Below are 22633 nucleotides of genomic sequence, written 5' to 3' on the forward strand. Positions count from 1 at the left end.
ATAAAGATGTAGATATATTTATGTTTGGCTTTGTGTGTATGTGTGCTTAATTAATTTGATTTCATACATTCAAGTCAAGGAAATGTAAAGAACTTGAGCAAAAGGCAGTTAAATTAATTGAAAGGCAACCAAAAAATAAAAAGAAGTGAGGAAAAATTCCGCGATTGCAACACATACATAACTCTCCAAACGGAAATGCTGTACGTGTGTGTGTGTGAGTGGGAAAACTCATTGAACTTGCAGCAAAAACAAAAGCAACGACAGATTTGTCGTTGTTGGCCCAAGCCATGTCGACATTGGTAATAAAGCGCTCAGTAGCAGCTCGCATATCCTGCCTGTACCACATCCTTCTCCTATCCCTCTCTCTCTCTTTCACTCTCTCTATCTCTCTCTCTCTCTCTCTCTGTGTGTGTGCTGGTGTAAGCTAGTGTGTGCCTCAAACGAGGTTAAGAGCTTAATGAGTGAGAGCGCTGTAGTTGACATATGATATTTTTTATGTGCCTACACAGCCTTGGGCAACAAGAGTTTGCTATTACCATGCAGTCAAGCAGCGCATGTCCTTACAAGGTAAATGCTAAGGTTTCAACTTAATTAGTGCATGGACTAAATGTGACATAAATTCGGTCCTCAGCTTTGCTCATCGTAAAAAGTGAGAGAAACTATGTAGCAGTTATTTGTCAAGAGATTTTCATTTAGTTCGCGCTTATTCAATTAAATGACTTGGACTAAAACTATGTAGTTTGTGTGAGTTAAGCTAAATAGATTTTCTTGATGCTGCAATTTCATGGACTCCACACTGATTAAGCTCATTCGTTCTCGTCATTATCGAAATGCAAAATGCGTCAGAGAGTATAATAAATAGAAAAAATATGTATATATGTATTGGCAGAATTTCATGAATAAGAAGTAGTAAATAAAAATGAGATTAGTATCTCTGGGACGCCCTCAGGTAATCATCGTAATGAAACGTAATGAAAGCAAATAAGCTGATAAAAATAATACGACTTCTGCGAAGTAATTTATTTCTTTACACAATACTTGATTTATAACAGTCTCTTCTTGGTATGTCAGCCCGAGTGAAGTAGACTTTAGAATGGGCGTAATTAAATAAGTAGCTTTAGGTATAATGATTATGATTCAGCATGAGTCAAGATGCAGCAAACAGCAAATTATTGATTTGCAATTAATACTACGGGCAAAATGGAGATGGTATGGAGATGTGAATACTTAATAACCTGAGAGAGAGAAAAAACACAGAATTTGGAATATGGACTGAGTTATTTATATGTATGCTGACTAAACATAGAAATGAGTATGAATAAATGTAAATGTAATTAATGTAATTGATGTTCTCTCTTTTAGGCAGACTATTTATATAGAACTATAGCTAGCGAAATTGCATGTTGGTTACGTAGGCAAGATTTACGTTGTCTCTTCCACAATTTTGGTTCCTCGTCGTCTCATGAGTATATTAAAATACGATCGGTGTATAGTTCAACTGCTTCTATACTGAATATATAAAAAAAATATGATTGAGCAGATTCTCGCTCTTGTTTTATCTAAATTTCTCTCTCTGATTCTGTCTTATTTTTTCTCTCATTCTCTCTCTCTCTCTCTTTCTGTCTCTCTTCCTCTGTCTCTTTTCCTCTGTCTCTTTTATCTGCTTCCCTGTCTCGTCCTTTTCCGTAATCTCTCCCGCTCGTTCTCACTTTGTGTCGTTTAATTAGAGGAAAGACAGAGAGAAATGAAGTCAAGCTGATTCGCTTTCCGCCTTTTCACGTTATCATTCACTCTCTTTCACTCTCTCTAATTCTATCTCATCTCACTTTGCCTCTCACCCTCGCCTTTACCTTCTCTCTGTTTCTATTTCTCTTTCTCACATTATTTCCCCACTTACTCTACATCTATCACCCAACTGTTATTTTGCATGTCAGCTATTAAGCTTTCCCAATTTGTATGCTCTATACATCTTTCTATTTGCTCTGGTTTTATGTGTCTGTATTTGTGTGCATTACAGTCTAGTGCTGAGCTCTTTGTCAATTAGTCAAAACAAGCCAAAAAGTTATGCAGTTGACCCTGTGCTGTGTCCAATGCTGCTGTTGTTGCTGCTGTTTGTTTGCTGCCACGTCAAGCGCCAGGGAGCGTGACAAACAACATGTAAATAACGACAACAAACACAGACTCATGCACAAACACAGACACACACACACATACACCTGCCTGGCTGCTAGCAATTTGCAACAGTATTTGACATTGTTACCCGCTTCTGGCCATTGTTTAAACGGCCAGTGGTGCAGTTACTGCTTTTGTTGCTTTTGTTGCTGCTGTTTGCTGTTACTGATGTCATTAATTGATGAATTTTGCTTTTGGCTTGTTGTCTGTTTGCTGAACGCAACGTTAAGCACGCTTTTTGTTGCCACTTAGCTAAAATTTCACCTTTTGCCAGATTGAATTGCAGCTGCAGCAGTCTCTTGGTACTCCCTCGGTGCTGCTGCTTGGGAAATCAGGTACGTTAACACGCGCTCTTGATTTATTAGTGAGACGAGGCCAAAAACCAGCAGGAGCAGGAGTAGCAGCACTAACAGTAACAGGAGCTGCAACTACAGCAGGAGCAGCAGCTACAGCAGGAGCACTTTAGCCACTAACAGCTTTTGCTTAGCTAGACAGTTTTAATTAAATTTGATTTAATAATTCAGCAGCAGCCAGATTTTTAGCGCTTGCCAACTGCGTGGCTTCATGGCCTGCCAAAAATTTATGACGAGAGCGTGCTGCATATTTTACGGACAGCTCCGTCAAAGCGCGAAAAGGGCACGAAAAGGGCTCAGCGCATGCCACGCGGTGCGGCAACAAAATTTATCTAATGAGCGACAGAGTAAGCGCTTAAAGAGATTGAAAGAGTGAATAGCTAAGTTTTTAAAATGAGCCAACTTACTACTACAATTTAGATATGTTTACCTAAAATTAATTAATTTTTTGTCATAGCATGATCGGCATGAACATATAGATTTCATGTGTAAATGTGTATTTAATACTTACATAAGCAAATAATTTAAAATGTATGTACTGTAATTTGTATAACTTTAATGTGATTAAATTTTATTCAAAATAATGGAATTACTACTTACTTCTGAAATAGAGAAAAATTATCAAAAACTCTTCCTTATGCAAAAAAAAAAAAATAATAAATAAATAAATAATTAAAATTAAAATTAAAATAAAAATAAAATAAATAAATAATAATTAATTTATAAAATTTATAAAAATTATATCGAAATGAATTTTTTTTAAATAATAAAAATTTATTTTTAAATATTTCTTAAAAATATATATTCATGTTAATCCATGTATGATAATAAATTATATATATTAACATATTTTACTATATTTTAAGGAAGTAGAAAAAATCTTCAATAATTAATATTCAAATTTTTATGGTTTTATTTATTTTTATTTATATTTTTTATTTATTTATATATTTTTTATTTGAGTAAAAACTAAAAAATCAAAAAAAAAAAATCATTTTAATTAACCTGTGATAGTGCATTTGAACTTTAAATTATCATATGTCAGAATTCTTATTAAAGGAATTCAGCTTAATTATTCCCAAATGTTGCAGCAGCTCACAGGCCACTCGAAATGAATGAAGTTTAACAGTTAATGCCACTCGATGCGCGCTAAGTAATTAAGTGGCAAAACGTTCGAGTGTGCAACTGTGCTGCACTTGCCGCACATAATTTGACAGACAAACAGACAAATGCCATTTGCAACAATATGTGGCAGCAACAAGAACAACATGTGGAGAGGAAAAAGAGCAACGCATACAAACACTCAACATCAACAAGTTCATTAAAACAAGAAAAAACTGTTGCCAAAGCAAAAAGCACTCGTTCGCTTTCATTCAGCTCAATTAACTCTTCACTTGAAGTTTGTGCAATTTGTTGTTGTTGTTGCTTTATATGCACAGACTGCCTTTTTTATCTGTAAGTCAACTACCTACCTACTGCAACTTGCCCTCCCTCCCCCACACTTTATCACTCTTCGCATGATTTAACTACTTGCACACCTTCGCAATTGGCAAAAACCAACAAAGAGCTACGCAAAAAAATCGGAAATGATGCGGCTCATTTGTGTGCGGCCACAAAAGAGCGACCCATGCATTCAAAATGGACAAGAAGGAATGTTTTGAGTTTACATTGATCGAATATAGTATGCCCTGAAAAATTTCATTTACAGTTTGTTTAAAAATTCTTTTACTGCGATAAGGTGAAGTGAAGTTAATAATTTTATCTTTTTTAAGAAAAAAAAAAAAAAAATTATATAAAATATAATAAAAAAAAAAAAAAAAATTATCAAGCTTAATTATAGTTGATCTTTTAATAAATATTCTTTTATTTAAGTAAAATACTTTGTATTATATTGTATACAAATATTTAAATACTTATACTATATATTTATTACTATGTTTTTTTATTTTTATTTTAATTTTTTTTTTTTAACTTTTTGAATGAGAATCCCAGTACAAATACATTGATATATACATATATAGATATTTTAGTATCAATCATTTAAAAGCATATTTTTACATTTCGCAATCAAATATACATTTGTTTATATATTAAAAATTTGTTTAAGCATATTATTTAAGATAAATAACTTATTAAGTATGATTTTACCCATTTCTAGGGTATCTAGGGTATCTGTCGGAAGCGGAAATGACGCTGCAATTGAATTGTGTGCGCATTCTATGAGCTGAAACATGCTCAAACAGTTGCCTCCTGCCGGCAGACCGTCTCTCCCTTTTGCTCATGTTCACGTTTTGTTGCACTTTATGGCCAGCGAAGTGTGTCGATGGTAGCGAAAGTGAAACCGCTAAAAAGTTCAGAGTTGGCCCCTATTTGCTTTACTTTGTTTGGTTTTGTATTTTTTTTTTTTTTTATTCGTTCATTCTGTTAAGGCACATGCATTGTTAACAACCACCAGGACAGCGTCCCACCCCGCACCCGGCGGCCAAGAACACATTGCGATGCCAGCCGGAAGTTTGTGGTGGGAAATTTCATTTATGCTGACACTTGACTTGGTCGAACTCGCCCTTTTGCTATGCAGCAGCAGCACGCTCGTCGGTCTGCCTGTCTGTCTGTCCCTTTGGCTTTAATTTGCAGCAAATAAATAATGGAAACAGACATTGAGTCCTGTGCCCGATTTACTGGCCATTTGGCCTTGACGGCAGCGCATAGCATTGCTACCAATTCTATTCAATTTGCTTGGCCAGCGGAGCTCGTATTATGCTTCAAGTTGTGCACTTTTTCCATTTCCTCTGCCTGGGCGGAAGTGGAAACGAACTTGCCGGTAAATGGAAGGGGAGAACGGCGGGCACAGAGGTGTCGAGAGACCACAGAGCACTCCATTGATTTTGTTGCTCTTTTGTCGTTGTCTTAGACGTTTTAGCTTTTTATTTGTGTTTTTATATGCCCTGGCACTGAGCCGTCCATCGGGCAAGTTTGCCGTTGGCGTTAAATGTGACAATTTAATTGTTTGGTAATTGTTGGCCTTTTGAAGTGGACTTTGATTTATAGCCAAATTGAATAAATGATAGATAATTCCTGTCTGTCTATCGTTACATTCATGCTTAATTCAATTGATTTTTGTTTTATAAATATTGAAAATAAAATTGTGAGGTAAATGTAGGTAAACTTCAGTCAATTACCAAGCTTTATCAACAGTTTTCTGTTTTATAACTTATAGTTTGACCTTAAGCTTGAGTTTACTGTGTGAAAATTTACTTTTATTGATAAGTCTATGTGAAGGTTACTTATACGTATGCTGCGTTGTGGAAATTTACAAGAATTTGAGAGCTTTACTACAATGAAAATAAGCATTTAAAATAATTATTGAAAATAAAATTCGTTTTAGCTGGACAAAATATTTACATATTCAATTTCAACTGAGGTGGTAGAGTATCATGCGTCAGTCGGAGGACTTTAGAGGACTTAGTCTCATTTACAACAACAACAATAAGGTCACAATAGACGGTCTATTAGAGAAATCGTATTTATCATAGAAAACTTCTTCAGAACGTCCGGCAAATCATTTTCATTTTTCTTATTTATTTTCTCTGACAATTTTTTAAATAAATATATTAATATATTTTATATTATTTTATTTAATTTCTATATTTTACTTTCCTTTTAATTTTTGCTATTTAAATTTTTTATTTTAATATGTATTTTTAGTTTAATACTTTATTTTCTAAATATATTGGGTATATATTTTTGGGTATTTTTTGCCATTTTAATTCTTAGTTTAATATTTGCTAAAATATTTGTTTAAATATTTTACTTTGCCAAATTATATGAAACTTGTATATTTTCTTCACTTATCTTTCTTTTATATTTTTTAAATTTAATTTAATCTCAGCACTTAGGTGCACTAAATTCATCTTGCAACTCAACACCAGACCAACTCTTATTTGTCGTTAAATCTTTAAATAATTGGATAAAGGCTACTGTGCTGAAACTCGTCTTATTTTCGCTTAAAGTTGCTACCCAAAACTCTTTGCGCACAGCCTTCCGCAAGCTCTTTAGCTGCATTACCTTGAGATTTTTGTGTTGCTTGCCGAGCGAGCTGAGCATTTGTCGTGTGAAACACGTCTAAGTAGTAAACAGAGGCTGCAGCCGAAACTTTTGTAAATGATTGCAATGCATGAAATTGGCTGGCATTCAGCTCAAGAGCAAGCGTCGTAGAATCAGCTGCAGCTGCTGCTGCCCCGGCACAGGCATAAGTTTTGCCCTGTTTCCTACGCTGGCGCGCAAATGAAGTTAGCAAAACTGATTAACTCTCGGCAGCAGCAGCAGGAGCAGCAGGAGCAGAAGGACGAGCAGGAGCAGTAGCAGCAGCAGCAGCAGCAGCAGAAGAAGAAGCAACTTGAGCCTGGCTACAGGTCTTAAGAGTTGCAACATAATTGAATCTTGCACGCCCGAGTCCAACGATTCGTGGCGCCCTGCCTAGCCCTGCCTGGCTCCTAATGATAGTCTGCTTGATATAATTTTAATGAAATACTTGCTGCACTTGCACTTGCATTCAAATACAATTACAATATTTTGTTCAGCAATTTTCGAATTAATTCTCCAATGGCTTAACGCACACACACACATACAGTCACATAAATCTTTGGCTAGCTGCAGTCACGCCCCCTTTGTCAAGTGGGCTAAAAGGTTCATCAGCTTTTAAGCTGCAGTTGGTGTCACTCCATTTTCGACTGGGACTTGATGCAACCCATTACCCTAAGCCACACCTACATTTGCTGTACGACACGCCCACAGCTAAGAGCCAGTTGTATTTGGCTGTGTGCTAATTCTGGCATTTCCCATGATAAATGGCAGCCACAACAAACATTTATAAAAGCGCGCAAAAACGCCATTCACTAAAGAATTCGCACAATTTTGCAAACATATTTTTATACAGCTGAATAAGAGTTTAAAATGGGCATATTAGCTTTCCACATGTCTCAGCTGCTTTGGAAAAATATGTTTTCTTTCTGTGCTTTACTTATTCTGTGTGAAAAATTTCGAGTTTCAAGAAATTTTCTTTAAGTTTCACTTTGTATTTAGTGCCTTTATGCAGCGCATTAGGCAGTCAGTCATACCCGTTTAGCTCATCCTCTCTTGTGTCATTGAAAGTTATGATTTTTCATAAATTTTGCAGCTGACCCTTTGGCACTTTCAACTGTTTGCTGTCCCTTAAGCCAGCTTACTTGACTCTGCATTCGCCACGATATCTCTGATGCACAGCCAAGGTAACTGGGCGTGGCGCAGTGGGCGTTCGTTTTGCCACACATAAAACACTTGAAAAAAAAGGAAAAAATTGTTACCCAAGTCTCTTGCTCTTGGCTTTGGCTTTGACATAAACATAAACTGGCCATGAATCTGCTTGGCATCAGCTTATCCGGACTTGGGCATGTGAGCCCCGATGTGGTTAGCATTTGAGTGTGGCTCAACTTTGCTCATATGAAATCAATTATGTCACTAATGAATAATTCTCTTGGTTCTTTTGCAGACTTGGGTCGCCAAAGCAAAGGTAAGTAGGAGCAGAAGTTTTAATGACTTGGCCAAGTCTAATGCGATTTTTTTTAGATGTAAGATTAATTATTATAATGCCTAGATTAATATGAAAACATTTTGAGATTCATTGGGATATAATGAATGTGTTTCAATTTTCGTATTGGTTAAGCTTGAAGTAATTATAATAATATTAGTTGAGAGCATAAAAGCAATGGGAGGACAGCAGGATTGCACTTTTGATATATTACTTAAGTGTGGAATAGCTTTTTATTGAGAGGTCAGAATATCATGGCAGTTTGCAAGTTGCCATCAACTGAAGTGTTGTTCATGACTTTCCTCTTTTGATGGCAATATATATTTGTATGGAGTGTATCTCTTCATAACTTTCGTCTCAATTTCCAAAAGAATTCGTAAACAAAGTTACAGGAAACTGAATGTTTGTGTACTAAAGCAATTCAAGACTAGATTCATTATGTGAATAATAAATAATTCACCAGCAGTCACACACAATTTTTCTGTACAAATACATGTATATACATACATATATTTAAATATATAAAGTATAAGAATTTAATAGATGCCCAATTAAAAACACGAAGCATGCACTGCAGAACGGTGAAACTTTTAATTAGATATTTAACTAAAAATGAGGCATTTTAAACTTTGTGTGTTGTTTCTCTTTTTTAGTTAGTTTTGCTTTTGCCTTTGCTTTGCCTATGTCTTTTTTAATCCCATTGATGTGATGTTGATTGTCCCGGCTGCGTAGGCACGCTCAGAAGCCATGCACCTTGAGGCGATCGGCCTTGGCCAGGCCCACCTTGGTCAGCCACTGGCAAATGTTCTCGCGCTGATCGCCCTGGAGCTGCAGGACTTCGCCGTATTCGGGATGCTCAATGACGGTGCCGTTGCATGCGAATTCCTTCTTGCAGGAGCGCACGATTTTCTTGAGATCGTACTCGGCCGACAAACCCTGGACAGTGGTTAAAGTTTTGCGGCCGTTGCGCTGTTGGATGCGTATGTGGACAAGGCCGTCCTGAATGTCGTCATCGGGTCCCTTGATGGCATCGGCGAAAGGATCGCGCGAATTGAGATTCTGAATGGACATGCGAAGAGCTGTGCAGAAATCGCTGACTGTGAATAAACGAAATCAAAGGATGAGCACGAGAATAATAGCTTTTCTTTTCTTCTGACTTTTCGGAACGATTTAATTTGTTTAAATATATATTTCTTTTTTTTTTTATATATTTTGTTAGCCTGTATATCGGAATTTTATGACTATTGTTTTTTGTATGGCAACCAAAATATTTATTAAATGCAGCACTGAACTACAGATAAAATTATCTAAACCTGCTATGACTTAAATAAATCTCCATCCCTGAATTGAATTGAGTTTCGATTTTCGATAACAATGGCCCAGCCTACTCAGCTCGGCTCTGGTTCATTTGCCTGGGCAATCCAATGAAAACTAATGAAGTCTGCCAAATTAGCGCACGGCCCTCCGGCCTTTTCCGCCCCCCTTTTTGCAACGGTAATTAAAGCTAATAAGCTGGACAGATTTCTTTGGCGCCCCCTAGCCCCCGGGTTCTCAGGCACTTTAAGTGCAATTATTATTCAATTTATGAAATTGAACAGAGCTCTTTTATGACTACATCAAATTCGATAAGTGCCGCCTGCTGTTGCTACGCTCGTTCGCTCTATTGTGAGCCGTAAGAAAAACGTAAATTCAATTTTCAAATTGTAGCGAAAGGTATTGCTCAAGCATTGCGCGCTCTTGGCGCTGTTGCGTAACAAAGAATGTTTTTTGCTTGATTAATTTTCTGCGGTTGCAGAAAAGCAAAAAAAAAAAAAAAAAAAAAACCGAATGTGAGGCAACCAAAAAAAAAGATGTTAAGCAGATGTACAGTAAAACGAAACGACTAACTAATGCTCTTTCTAAGCAGAAGGAAATTTTTTTTTTTTTTTTTTTATTAATTTAAAATAATAATATTTATAGAAGCCATACAAGGTACTCCTGTTTCTGAGCTTATTGGCTACTTATTGTGCCCATACGAGCAATATCAGCTTAATATCAAAAAGTTCACCATGAAATTAAGCAATATTCAACACCTAGTGCACAGTATTGAATCTGTTCTTAAGTCTTGGAAATAAATCAGATTTCAGCTCCAACAGGAGAGGCAAGTTTCATGAGCTGCACTTTGAAAGCAAATGCTGTTTCTTAAGCCTTCAAATCCAACTTTGTCCTCGACAAAAGACTCATGTTAAGGCATAAGCACACGCATATATATAATGTAGAGTATGCAATATCTAAATGCTGCCTGTATTGATGCCCATTTTATGGCCACGGCATAAAAGAAACATGAAATAGAAAAAAACAAAAACCGAAAGAACAATGGAACAAGGGGAGGGGGAAGGAAGCGGCAAAAGGTAGCTACGCAAGCACAAAATCAAATTAGAAAATTTGCATTTAGTGTGAGTGAGTGCGCAGAAAAGTAGGCAACAAAAAGTTTTGCTGCCGAATCACATGCATATATTTGCCATAGTCACAGCGAAGCACCTGACGCTGATGATGATTCCGGTGTATAATTTTCTTTGTGAAACTAAATTAAAAAGTTTTCTCCGGCCTCATGGCTCGATCCATGTGCTTTTCGCTTATAATGAAGCTGTCATGTGGCCTGATGGACTTCGATTCTCTTTTTGTTTCTCCCGCTATACAGCTGGACCACGTAACATTGGTAATTTATCAGTCCGGTAAAGCAAATTTGCATTAAATGCGGTGCTGAGTTTTAATTGCTTATATGATGCCCAACATCAAAACTCATTCCAAGTGATAGACGAATGTACAATTGTGTGTACCCGCCGGGCAGCAAAAAGTTCCAGCGGAAAATATGATGAATGCGACGCGGAAACAGGGCGCGGTGGGCGTGTGCGGCAAATAATGAAAAATTACACCCACAGACACAAACACACGAGCACATACTACCCACTAAACAACTAAAAACTGTAACACACGTACACACACACGCACACACACATGCACATGCACAGGTATGTGCCGCTGCATACTTTTGGGCGCTGTAAAATATAAAATTCTATGAATTTGTACGTACATCATTTGAAAATCGTAAAAGTTGCAAGTGTTGCTTGTCGAGCACACAAAGACAGAGAGAGAAAGGACGAGAGAGAGAGAGAGACTGAGAGAGAGTGAGACTTCCTTTGTGTGTGTGTGTGTGTGTCAGAGCTGTCATAAACAGGTACAACAAAAAGGTAAACTTGCTTTTACTTTTATTATTTGCTGTGTAAAAAGCGCATACAGTTCTTTATATATAATTATAATGCCCGGCCAAATGCTGCTACCTCCAAAGAGCTCCACAATCATTCTGTTCTGTTTGGCAAATGGCGAAATTGAGTTGAGCAAAGCTGAAAAGCAGCCGTAGACGATTACACAGTGCAATTTGCCTTGGTTATTTGCCCAACTTGATGACTCCGCAAATTGTGCCAAAAATAATTTTATATGCTGCCGAGCCATGTGCAAGAATTTCTAATTTTCACTCAAGCAAATTAAAATTTCCCTACGTGTGTGCGTGTGTGTGTGTGTGTGTGTGTGCCTGTTTATGATTAAATTGATTAAATTTAAGTTAAATACAAAAGGTTTATGAATTATTCAAAATAATTTATGAAATTAAATACTAATTTATATGGGCCAAAGAGCAAAACTCATTTAAATATGATGCGAGTGAAATGTGGAAATGTGAAAATGTGAAATATGTGGGAAAATATGTAGATTTTCTTTGACAACTTTGAATATATAATATAATATTCAATTCAAAATTTCAGCTTCTTATTGTCTGGACCGAAAGCATTTAAGCTAAACAGAAATAAATAAGTTTCGTATTGAGGTCCACAACAAGCTGGAACAACTGAGATTTTAAGCCCTTATTGCTGGTATATTACAAGAGTATATTACCCTGCAGCCGTTGAAAAGAGACCCTTACACTCTTACATCTTTGAGCTGGCAAAGCTTGTTTTATTGAAAATGCATTCAACAGCTGATGGCTGCAGTTTTTTTTTTTTTTTTTTTCATGGTGGGGGACATAAGAATAAACACCATTTTTGTTTAAGAAGTAATCTTATGGTGGGGACTTTTTAGAATGACAAAGTTTCTCTTCTAAATGCCTTCAAGAAGACAATCGTAAGGAATGCACTGGAACCACAAAACAGTCAGCCACATAGATAAAATCATGATAAAGTAAAATTATTTTTAGACCTTCTTCAATTATATTAAATCAAATATTTTTTGTTTTGTTGCGGCTTAAAATACACCTGATACTTAGATTCCATTTATATCTAAATTTTTTATTCCGTACCAATTATGTTGTTACGCTATCAAATTTTAATGCCATGGTTTCCACACTTCACAATTTTTATTTTTAGTAAAAAAAAAAAATTATAAATAAAAAAATTCTTATTTCAGTATCAAATTGAAAATGACGACAAAAATGATTTTCATCCCATATTCAAAATGCCTTTGCCATTTTGCACCAACTTCTTACTCCACTTACATCGCTTCGATATTTAATAGCTGCGTTCTATACAATCTTATATATCAACAGCTCAACAGCCAGAATGAGACTCTGATTAAGAGCACTTTAGTGCTTCTCTGCTTGCTCAATTACAATTTTTCTTGGCCTTGATGTGTTGATTCAATAAATTTGGTCTGACAACTTAATCCTTAATTCCAAATCACTTCATGTGTGTCACACACACACACACACACACACACACATACTCACACACTCTGAGAGTCATCTGAGTGCAGCAATCAATAATGAGGTTAAATTGCAGGTTGACATGTGATAAACGGCTCGTGTGGTGTGTGGCCAACTAATGAATGCCATGGCCAAACACATTCATAGTCGGCGCTCTGTCATTTCTTCTGCCATCACCTAGGTGACAGGCATGCCTGCCAGTCCGACAGACAGCGGGGCAAACAAATAAAACCGCTTTTATTGTAATCCACAATGTCAAAACATTGCAGCGGATGTTTAGTCAAAGTGTTTGGGGCAGAGCAACAAAACGTAGTGGCATGCGAGCAGGCAATTGAACCTAAACACACATACAATCACGTGCTATCAAGTGTGTGCGTGTGTGTGTCAGTGACCTACCTGCACAGCTTTATCGCATGACACGCAGTTCTGCTGAAAATGATTTTACTATTTTTTTCTCTCTCTCTCTCTCTCTCGGGTAGCTTCCTTTAACGACACACTAAACCATAAAGTACTTATGCCGGGTAAGCCCAGAGAGAGGTGGGGAGAACGAGATAGTGAAAAAAAAGGTTTGGGCTTCATTGATTTTCCATTGATAAATAGCTGACAGTTCACCCTTGCCGAGCGAGCGAGCGCTCCACTGAGTGAGCGCTGCACATCAGGTTAAATAGTTTAAGACTGTCAGCCACATTAAAAAACAATTTCCGTTGCACGGTAAATGGAAAATTAGCGACAAAGTGACGTAGCGGAAATGAGTTGAAAGAGAGAGAGAGAAAAAAAAATGCTGCATGCAAAATTTATGTAAAGCGGTTTAACTTGCGACTCACCTTTGATTTTACTAGCTGAAGAAGAGACTAGGGCCAGTTGACTTACTAATTGATATGATATGCTTGCCATTGACTGATCGGCCACAAAATTGAATTAGTAAATTGCAAATGTTTGCCCCTAATCAATTGCTGAATGTATAAAAGAAAACTTAAAGCGATTTGTGTGCAGGTCAATCAACTGCCCGATGGCAGAACGAACATGTCACGCGTATAACGAGCGTCCCACGGCAGCGTCGCATAAAACTCTCGTAAGTAAGAAAATATATATATATATATGTAGAGAAAATCTCAAAGAAATATTAATAAAAGATGAGCGACATTAGTGTCTGCTGCTGCTTCTTCTTCTTCGTCTTATGTCCAACCCAAAAATCGTAAAAGTAGCAAACAGAAATAAAGAAAGAAAGAAAACACTTTTTACTACATCCTTTGAAACTGAATGAACGCCTCCTGCTGCCTCCAGCCGCCGGCATTTTGCATTGGCTCTCATCTAACCTCGAGCGTTTTGTTGACCTTTTTTCGTGTCTTCGCTTGGCTAGGAATGAAGCAAAAAAAAAAAAAAGAAATAGAAAGAAGAATAACGAAGAAAAAAAGATGCTGTTGGCTTTAGCTTTAGCTCTTTAAACCGTTAGCCAAAATGAAAGAAAAAATGGAAGAAAATGCCGTAAAATTTGTAACACTTTTTTGGGACTAGTCAAACACACACACATAGGCAAGCAGGACTTCGACACAGACGTTATGGTCTCGAGATGTTTTCTTTGACGAAAAAGTATGACACGAAATAACAACAATAAGGCGAAAGAAACAGCCACATCAAAACTTGGCCCCAGGCACAATTTGTCACACATACATGCCACATAAATTATATATGTTGCAGACGAGCTGTCTCTACGTATGTGTGTGTGTGTGTGTGTGTGTTTGTTTGTTTGTTGTGCTGAACCTATTTGATTAATAAATTGATTAGAGCCCGCGCTGAGCAATGACCGAAACTTACTGACTTGTGGCTAATAAAATATGAATGCCGCAACTTTTCAGTCACAGCATCAAAAGACGACACACACACACACACGCACACCCACACATCCGATTCACAAATTAGTCATGCGCATATAAATATTGCTTGTAATTTATGTGCTGCCTTGATGTAGCTGTGCGCCTCAAATGAAGCGCACATTTAACCTCAGTTAGCATTTGCATTTGGACGCATATGTTTTCTGGGTCCGCACTGCGTATACGTAATATGAGTTTCTGTTACTTTTTGCGCTGTCATTTTCACTGGATATGCTAGTTCGCTTCATTTTCCCTTCTCTTACTTTTTCCACTTATTTTGTATTTTTTGTATTTTTATTTTATTTAGTTGTTGTTCTTTTTTTCTTCTTCGGTTTGCTGTTTGGGGCAGCTCCTTTGATTACATCTCAATCAATTGGCGGCTGTTTTATGTTTGCATTCATTTCGACATCAACTTTCGGCATTTGAAATGTTCATTTTTTTTATGACGCCTGCGGCCGGTCGGTTTTTTTAATGGTTTTTTTTCTATAGACCCTCTCAAGAAAATTTGTAAGCATTTTAAGCTGTTTCCGTCGTGGCTGAGAGTTCCTTCGGCTCTTTCCGTTTTCTATTCTTTTCCCAGCTTTGTTTTATTTGCTTTTTTTTGTGTAAAGTTGTTTATATCAAATTACAATTTTATTATATTGCTAAAATGCTTGCAAATTGCCAAAACATATATCTTAAATTCAATTCAAGAAATAACAAAAATCCAAATTTTAAACTAATATTTTAGTTTTCGCCTGATATTGGCCTAGAGCTGATTTTTTCTTGGTACGGAAACTCTCTCGTATTTATATTTGAAGATTTCAGATCAGATTTTTCTTCTGCCGTGAAACTTAATAATATTCATTAGATTCCCTCAGCTGAGTTTTGCTTTGAAGTTAGCATACATCGCTGATAATATAGACATATATATTTGCTTTCCAGATACATAAATATTCATAGGTTAATATCACGCTTCTCATAAGCTCTCATATCCTCTTATGAGTTATCGCGTTAATTTACTCTGGGCGCACTCATACACATAAGCAAACTAATGCGTTCAGGCTCTGCTTATGTCGTGTTGAGGAGCGAGCATTCTGGTGATATATCATATAATTATTATCTTGCATCTGACTAAAGTATTGCCAAAATACAATATATGAAAAATTTGCCGTAATTTCATCTCAGTTGGTAATGCATTAATACAATGTAAATTTTTGTATTACATCTGTTGTCATCAATTGAAGGGATTATGGATGCCATCGAAATCTGAAGCCATCCAAGCATGCTAACAATGCGGCGGATATCTAGTGAACAAAATGTTGGGAGTATCTATATTTTAAGCAATTGATTAGCCAATATTGATGAACTCCTAGTGAAGTAGATTTATCTGACCTGTTTGGTTTTATCATACTTCTTAAATACGTCTTTCAGTGTCAAATAGAACTACCTGTATATCTAAATATATGTCTCAGTGTATCAGTGCGATATTAGACGGTTGTTGAAATTGCAATTTGATATCCTGAGATCGTGTTAATCGATTGATTTAGCATTGTAGTGCATTTAAAGGATGCACTGTCACTAAGAGAGAGACAACAATAGCAGTTGCTGAACGTGATCCCGGGTGTTGCTGGGTGAGAGCGAGACAGCTAGTTATGTCGTTCGCAGCAGCTCGCTGTGCTTTCGATGAACAAGAATATGCGACCATGATTAGAAGTTTCGAGAGTGGACGAGAAGTCACACTTGGTCAAAGACAATTGAACGAGTAGGAGCATTTAAAAAGAGTTTAGCGACACACCAGGAATTCGTTGATATGCGCAGCTCAGACGGAAAACATGAATGAGAAACGCAATATATAAGTACATACAGTCACATCAGTATGTATTTTTCCTTGTCAGGCACATCTGATAAAGGCTTTCAAACCTTTTTTTTTAACCTGCCTAAATATTCACTTAATTCCATTTGTAGCTGAACATTATTTTGCAATTAGCCGCATGTAGAACAAAGGCAAGAGCGCAAGTGTTGGAAGGCGTTGCCTCAGGGAAATTGCATACGCTTTTTGAGGTAAAATGAAAATCTGCTGAAGCCCGCTGCTATTCGGGTCAGTCAATGTTTGTCATTGTGCTCGAAGACCGAACACTTGACGGCAGCTGGCACCGTCAGCGGGGGCTTCGCAGCTGTCTGCTTGATTTTTGGCAATGCTTTGTTTGGGATGTTCTACTTCTTGTTTCCGCATCAGTGGGCAGGGCTGAAAGTTGTGGTTAACTGTACACACACACACATACATACAGTCATGTGCTTATACTTGACTCGGTTGCACAAGTGATTCACTCATTCACTCACACACTCAGACACTCACACTCACTTTTGCTCTTCACACTCATCAGTCATGCAGCAGCAACAACGAGTACAAAAATAAGCTCACACTTGTGCATTCAACATGTTTTTGCAATTTACCGATTTAAGCTCTAACTGTACATGACATCCGCTCTCTTTGCACACACACACACTCACACTTTTCACTCCATCTCTTTTTTCCTTTCACACTCTCAGTCATAGCCACGTTTTGTGATCCTCACAGCGCAATTCAAGCGGAATTCTCGCGAAAGTTCGCTTTGACGTTTATGCATTACGTATACGCCGCATATGGGCAGGTTTAATTTTGCTTGCTTAAGCGCAAGATACGCACGTTATTTGATTAGACATGAAAAGGCAGCTGAAAGCAAATAAAGCATCAACTGTTTATACAGCGCTGAAAGCCTGCCGAGAGTCATCATCTAGTCAGATATACAGATACAAACATATATAGGTGTATATATATTCGTTTGACATCATCAGTCAGTCAGTTAAGTAATTGAAAGTTAATATTTGTAGCCTAGCCGAGCGTAAAATTATCAAACAGCTTAAATGGCAATACACGGCGTATGAGTAATGCCTAGACAAACACGCACACGACGATATGCAGCTAAAAATATATATCTCTTTCGGGCTGTGCTTGGCATCTGTCAGCCTAATACCTTTAATATACTTTCGGCCCGGAAACTGGCCAAGAGTGGAATATATCAGCCCAGGCAACGCAACAGTTTTTGGCTTGAAGCAGGCAAAGCAGAATGGAAAAGGGATCTGGAAGTTGGTTACCAGGATTTGTGCACTCTCTTGTATTTTTTTTTTTTTCCGCTTTTATTTATAGATTAACAGCGTCCATCATGAGCATTACAGGGCGCACAATAAAGGGAATAAGGCAATAGCCATGGCCGAAATCTCGGTCTCAGTCTTTAAATGTTTCAAATTGTCGACAAGGGATTTGGCCTGGCATTTGTGCTCAGATAAGCGCCTGTAGTTGGCTTATCTTGAGGAATACTCGCATTTTTATGCCTGCTGCCCGCTGTGCTTAGATTTATTACTACCCATTTTTCGCAACACTCTTCTCGTTTTTTTTCCTTTGCTTTGCTTTGCTTTTTGTAGTCTTGGGCCTAGCAATTAAAGCACTTTTCCGTGCTCGTCGAATAGTTGCGGCATACTTTTCACTCGGCCTGAAGTGCGGCCTCAAAGTATGCAAATTATTTCACATTAATGTGTGTTAAAAAGTTGAGGAAACTTGCGCTTGATTCAGTCATTAAGCAAAAACTTTTCGCCATGGACTTCCTTTTGTGTCTGTGTCTGAGCTCACACATCAAAGCGTGAGAGAGAGCCTTGCCCAACTTAATTACGACCAGCTCTGGATGACAAAGCAAACATATGGCCAGAGCGTATTTTACCACAGCAACAACAACAACAGCAGCAGCAGCAGCCGCAGCAGCAGCAGAAAGAGGAAAAGCAAAGAAAATTCGCATAATGCTACAAAGCCAAGCAGTTGCATATGTGATTAAAGTGGGGAAGAAATCCGCAACAAAAACAGCAAAAAAAAAAAAAATAGAAAGGAAGAAGAAAACTCGCGTAAACAAACGATGCCAAAGGCAGCGGGCAAAAGAAAAGGAAGAAAAAAATACTTTGCAGTTTAGTGAAGTGCGCGCCATGAGAGACATAATTATGCGATTTAACACTCTAGTGCCGGCTAAGTGGAACGACAACCGACCGACGAGATGCCGCAGACCCGCCTCCCGCCCACTGCCGCGCCTCTCAGCTAGCGTCATTATCGTCAGCATCATGAACATCGTCAGCTTCAGCATCAGCGTCAGCGTCCTTGCGGAATTCACCTCGTCGGAGGCGTTGGCGAGGAAGGAAGGGAAGCGTCTGCAACAAGAAAAGGAAATTTCTGCGCTATAAGTGCACTTCCACGCAAAGTGAGATGAAAATGAAAACAAAAACAATAAAGTTTTACCCAAACTTCAGAGTACTCAATTAATATATACCCTACAATTTTTGTAAACAACCAAAAGAGCAGCGCACTGACAGCTGATGGAGATATTGATTATTATTCGAATGCAATAAATATCTTGAGCTTGAAAATGTATATTTCGGAATAATTATATGCTATGCATCTGAATAGTACCCTATAATTTCGGCAAACATTTACATGAGCAACTGAATGGGAGCTATTGAAACTAGAAATGTTTAAATTTTGGTTATTGCAATATCAATGAAAACATTAAACTTCCAACCTAAAAAATTAAGTAAAATTGAAAATATTCCTTTCAATTCTAAATTCTAATAAATTGTTTCATTAATTTTTGTTAGCATATATATATGAGAAACAATATAAGGAGACTTATCATGAAACTCAAATTAAATTTATTTTATTTTTTTATTTATTTATTTATTTTTTTTTTGTAAGAAATAAATTTAAATTTAATATTTAAATCTTAACATATTTTATTATTATTAAATTTATAACTTTAAAAAAATTATTCCATGTACTTCACACCTCATTTATTATTTGGCTTTTATTATTATTCTGGATTTATTCCCAAATAAAGACTGCCCGAAAATACTTTAAAATTCAGAAGCAATTTACTTGACTAAGTATGGAACATCTTTTTCCTTGGCTATGTTCCTGAGACGCTCAACAAATATATCGCTAGCTGCCCGAACGTGACTGAAACTTTTGTTTTCAACACTTTTGCTACTTTTGTTCAACTGTATATATAAGTTATTAATAATTCTGACAATTGCTGATATTTGATTTGGCACTTAGACTTGCATTATTGATAGCATAAAATAATAACAGCAACGAGAAAAATAACTTTTTAAAATTCCAATCAATATTTTGGTAAAAGTCGTAGTTTCTGCTTTAATACGATAATTCAACAATTTCAGATAATTTTACATTTACCTGTGTCACTGCCGGTGTTAAATCATTTCCCTTGCTTAACTTTGATTAAATATTTGTAAATCATGTTACTAAAAAAAAAATCAGTAGTTGTAATTAGCTTTGTCAAAACAAAAGCAAATTTCATAAATTTTGACATGTTGCCTTAGGTTCATCTCATTTACTACTCATTTACTCATTTTCTCTTCGTTATACTTGATGTCAGAAAATGAAATTACTCTTGACAAAAACTTTGCTTAGCTCCTGTGCTTAGCTGTAAACTCGATAAACTCAAACTCGAACAATTTGCATAAATTTGACAGTTTTTCTATAATTAATACAGGAAATTATAAGCACATCAAATTTTAATGTAAATGAAAGAAATATTGTATTAGAAAATATCTGGTATAGATGGAATTTAAAATCTACAAATTTAAATTTAATATTCAATTGAACTGCCGATTGACGAGGAAGGAATTCCGTTTGTTCAGCCAGTTAAATGAAGCAGACATGCACTCATTTCGCATTGCTTGAAGTCAATCTATTAATTTAGTGCAAACCTGCCGCGCTGCCGTAGAGTTTCTAAACAAGTCAATGCAAATGATTGCACAAAATGCCTCATTTAGCAGCAAATCAAATCGCTTCATTTCTAAGTGGATAAACACATAAATAGCTATGAATGCAGCCGGCATAGGCAGAAAACGAAAAGGAAAAACTAGGACCATGACCAGACCCAGGCCCTCGGCAAAAACCTGGCCAAATGCTAAACGACTGAACGAAATTGAATGAAAATTATGCTGCCGCTCGCCTGGCTGATTGTCGGTCTGTCGTCCGTTCCCACGTTCCTTCCATCCGTCTTTTTAGCCAGATGAAATTTTATAAAATAACTTGGCCCTTTTTTTTCAGATCAGTGAACTTTGTGCTGGCCGAGCTGGCAACCAGAGAAAGCTACAAAATAAAACAGAAAAAATTTGCTGAACAAAAATTGAATTGTATTTTGACTGATGTTCAGCCTCAGGCGCATTTGTAGTTGTTTGTTGCCGAAAAAGTTGGCTTTTCTAAGTTGATGTAGAGCAAAACTTGAAATACAACTGAAATTAGAATTTCTGAGAAATATCTAACAAACATATTTTACTTATGTTTTCAACGATTGTTTCAAGTCCGTTAGGTAATTTGAAAGTAGAAAAGCATTAATGCAAATTCATATTTGGAACACATTAAAGCTGCCTTACAGCACAAAATCGCTTAAATTATTTAATTCTTAATGCCAAGAAAATTGAATTTTTAATCACTGCTGCTTACACACTTTAGTGAGCGTACGTGTTTCAGTCATAAAACGAAATTATACGCATTGCAGCTCAAGAAATGTAACAGAAAGAGGGAGAAAGGGAGAGATAGAGATAGAGATAGAGAGAGAAAGAGAACGAGTGTTGAAAAAGAGAAGAAGAAACTATGAATAGTACTCGTACTTTTTAATTAAGACTGCGAGGGGAGCCAAGCTAATGGGCAAGCAGAATGGCTGTTCAAAAGTGTTAACAGTTTCAGTTTACGCAGCTAACAAACTCATTTCGTTGGGGACGACAGTAAGCGCTTTAAGGACCGTGTGCGTGTGTGCTTCTGCCCCTTCGTTGGAGCATTGCACTGCACAAAATGAACAATGTTGGGGATTTTCATTTAAGCCCCTGGCTTTAGCTGAGCGCTGAGCCATAGGCACTCCCACACTACCAAACACCCACACACCCACGCACCCGCACATACATACATGTGAAATCATAGATCTGAACTTTATTTGGCACCACATGGCGTATGAGCAATGCGTCCCCCTAACGTTCGCCCTGAGTTGCTTTGTGCGCGCTCTCTCTTATCTCCGTAGCTGCACAACAGCTAATTAATGTGTGTAAATTAGTTATCAAATGCCCGGCCAAGCCAAAAGCTGCTCTTAATCATAAACTCATCATAATTAATATGATATCCTATTGTTAGATTTTGTTCTTACCCATATAAGTGCCGCACTAAAGTTAGCTGACCGCCTGGCTTGGCACTGATTAATTAAGCTAAGGATGAGTCTTAAGGATTAATCTTAAAGCTCATATATATTTTTAAACAATAAATAAATACATACTAATAAATAAACTTGAAAATTCATTATATCAGCAGCTCATTTATATTCGTGCTGTATTTTGTTGCCCTTGAGAGAAAAACTCTCTCACACAAATGCAAATTTCAATTAAATTCATTCTTACCGCAACTCTTGAAATGAACTACCCAAGTGCGAACTCTGCGCGGACGAACACTCAAATGTCAAAAGCGGGCAATTAATCATTTTTTTTTCCATTTCTCCTCTCCCACTCCCCCTTGCTGCCACTATCTCTCTTTTATTTGTAATTTATGCACAGCTTCAAACTTTGGCCTGGGCCTTCAACAACAACTTTACACTGCCATCCATAAATGCCAATAAAATGTCATGAAGCTTTCGATTGCCCTTCTCTTTAGCTCCCAATATTGCCTCCTGCCCCCCTCTCTCTCTCTCGCTTTCTCTATATCGTTTTGTCGCTCTCTTTTGCACAGTCATTTTGTCTGTCATTAAAACGAATTTTTCAATTCAACTCAATTGAAATGTCAAAATGCTCATTAATTTATCAATTCGTTGACGACCCTCAACTTGTGCTGACCCCCACAAAAGGGAATGGAGAGAGATTTTACTTTAATTTG

The 22633-nt window shown here is 37.0% G+C and overlaps 2 protein-coding genes across 2 annotated transcripts in view; one reads left to right on the forward strand and one right to left on the reverse strand.

The window, feature by feature from the left end:
• LOC6577520 (insulin-like growth factor-binding protein complex acid labile subunit) overlaps positions 1-22633 on the forward strand; it is a 74025-nt gene that overhangs the window by 23512 nt on the left and 27880 nt on the right. The window contains exon 3 of the mRNA XM_002003449.4: positions 8053-8073. The gene's annotated coding sequence lies outside the window, so the exon portion shown is untranslated. The remainder of the gene's footprint in view (positions 1-8052; positions 8074-22633) is intronic.
• On the reverse strand, positions 8659-9432 carry LOC6577519 (eukaryotic translation initiation factor eIF1). Its single transcript, XM_002003448.4, has one exon. The coding sequence runs from the start codon at positions 9160-9162 to the stop codon at positions 8830-8832; it is 333 nt and encodes a 110-aa protein (XP_002003484.2). The 5' UTR covers positions 9163-9432; the 3' UTR covers positions 8659-8829.

The sequence above is a fragment of the Drosophila mojavensis genome, unplaced genomic scaffold (assembly GCF_018153725.1).
Source record: "Drosophila mojavensis isolate 15081-1352.22 unplaced genomic scaffold, ASM1815372v1 contig_36, whole genome shotgun sequence".
Lineage (NCBI taxonomy): Eukaryota > Metazoa > Arthropoda > Insecta > Diptera > Drosophilidae > Drosophila > Drosophila mojavensis.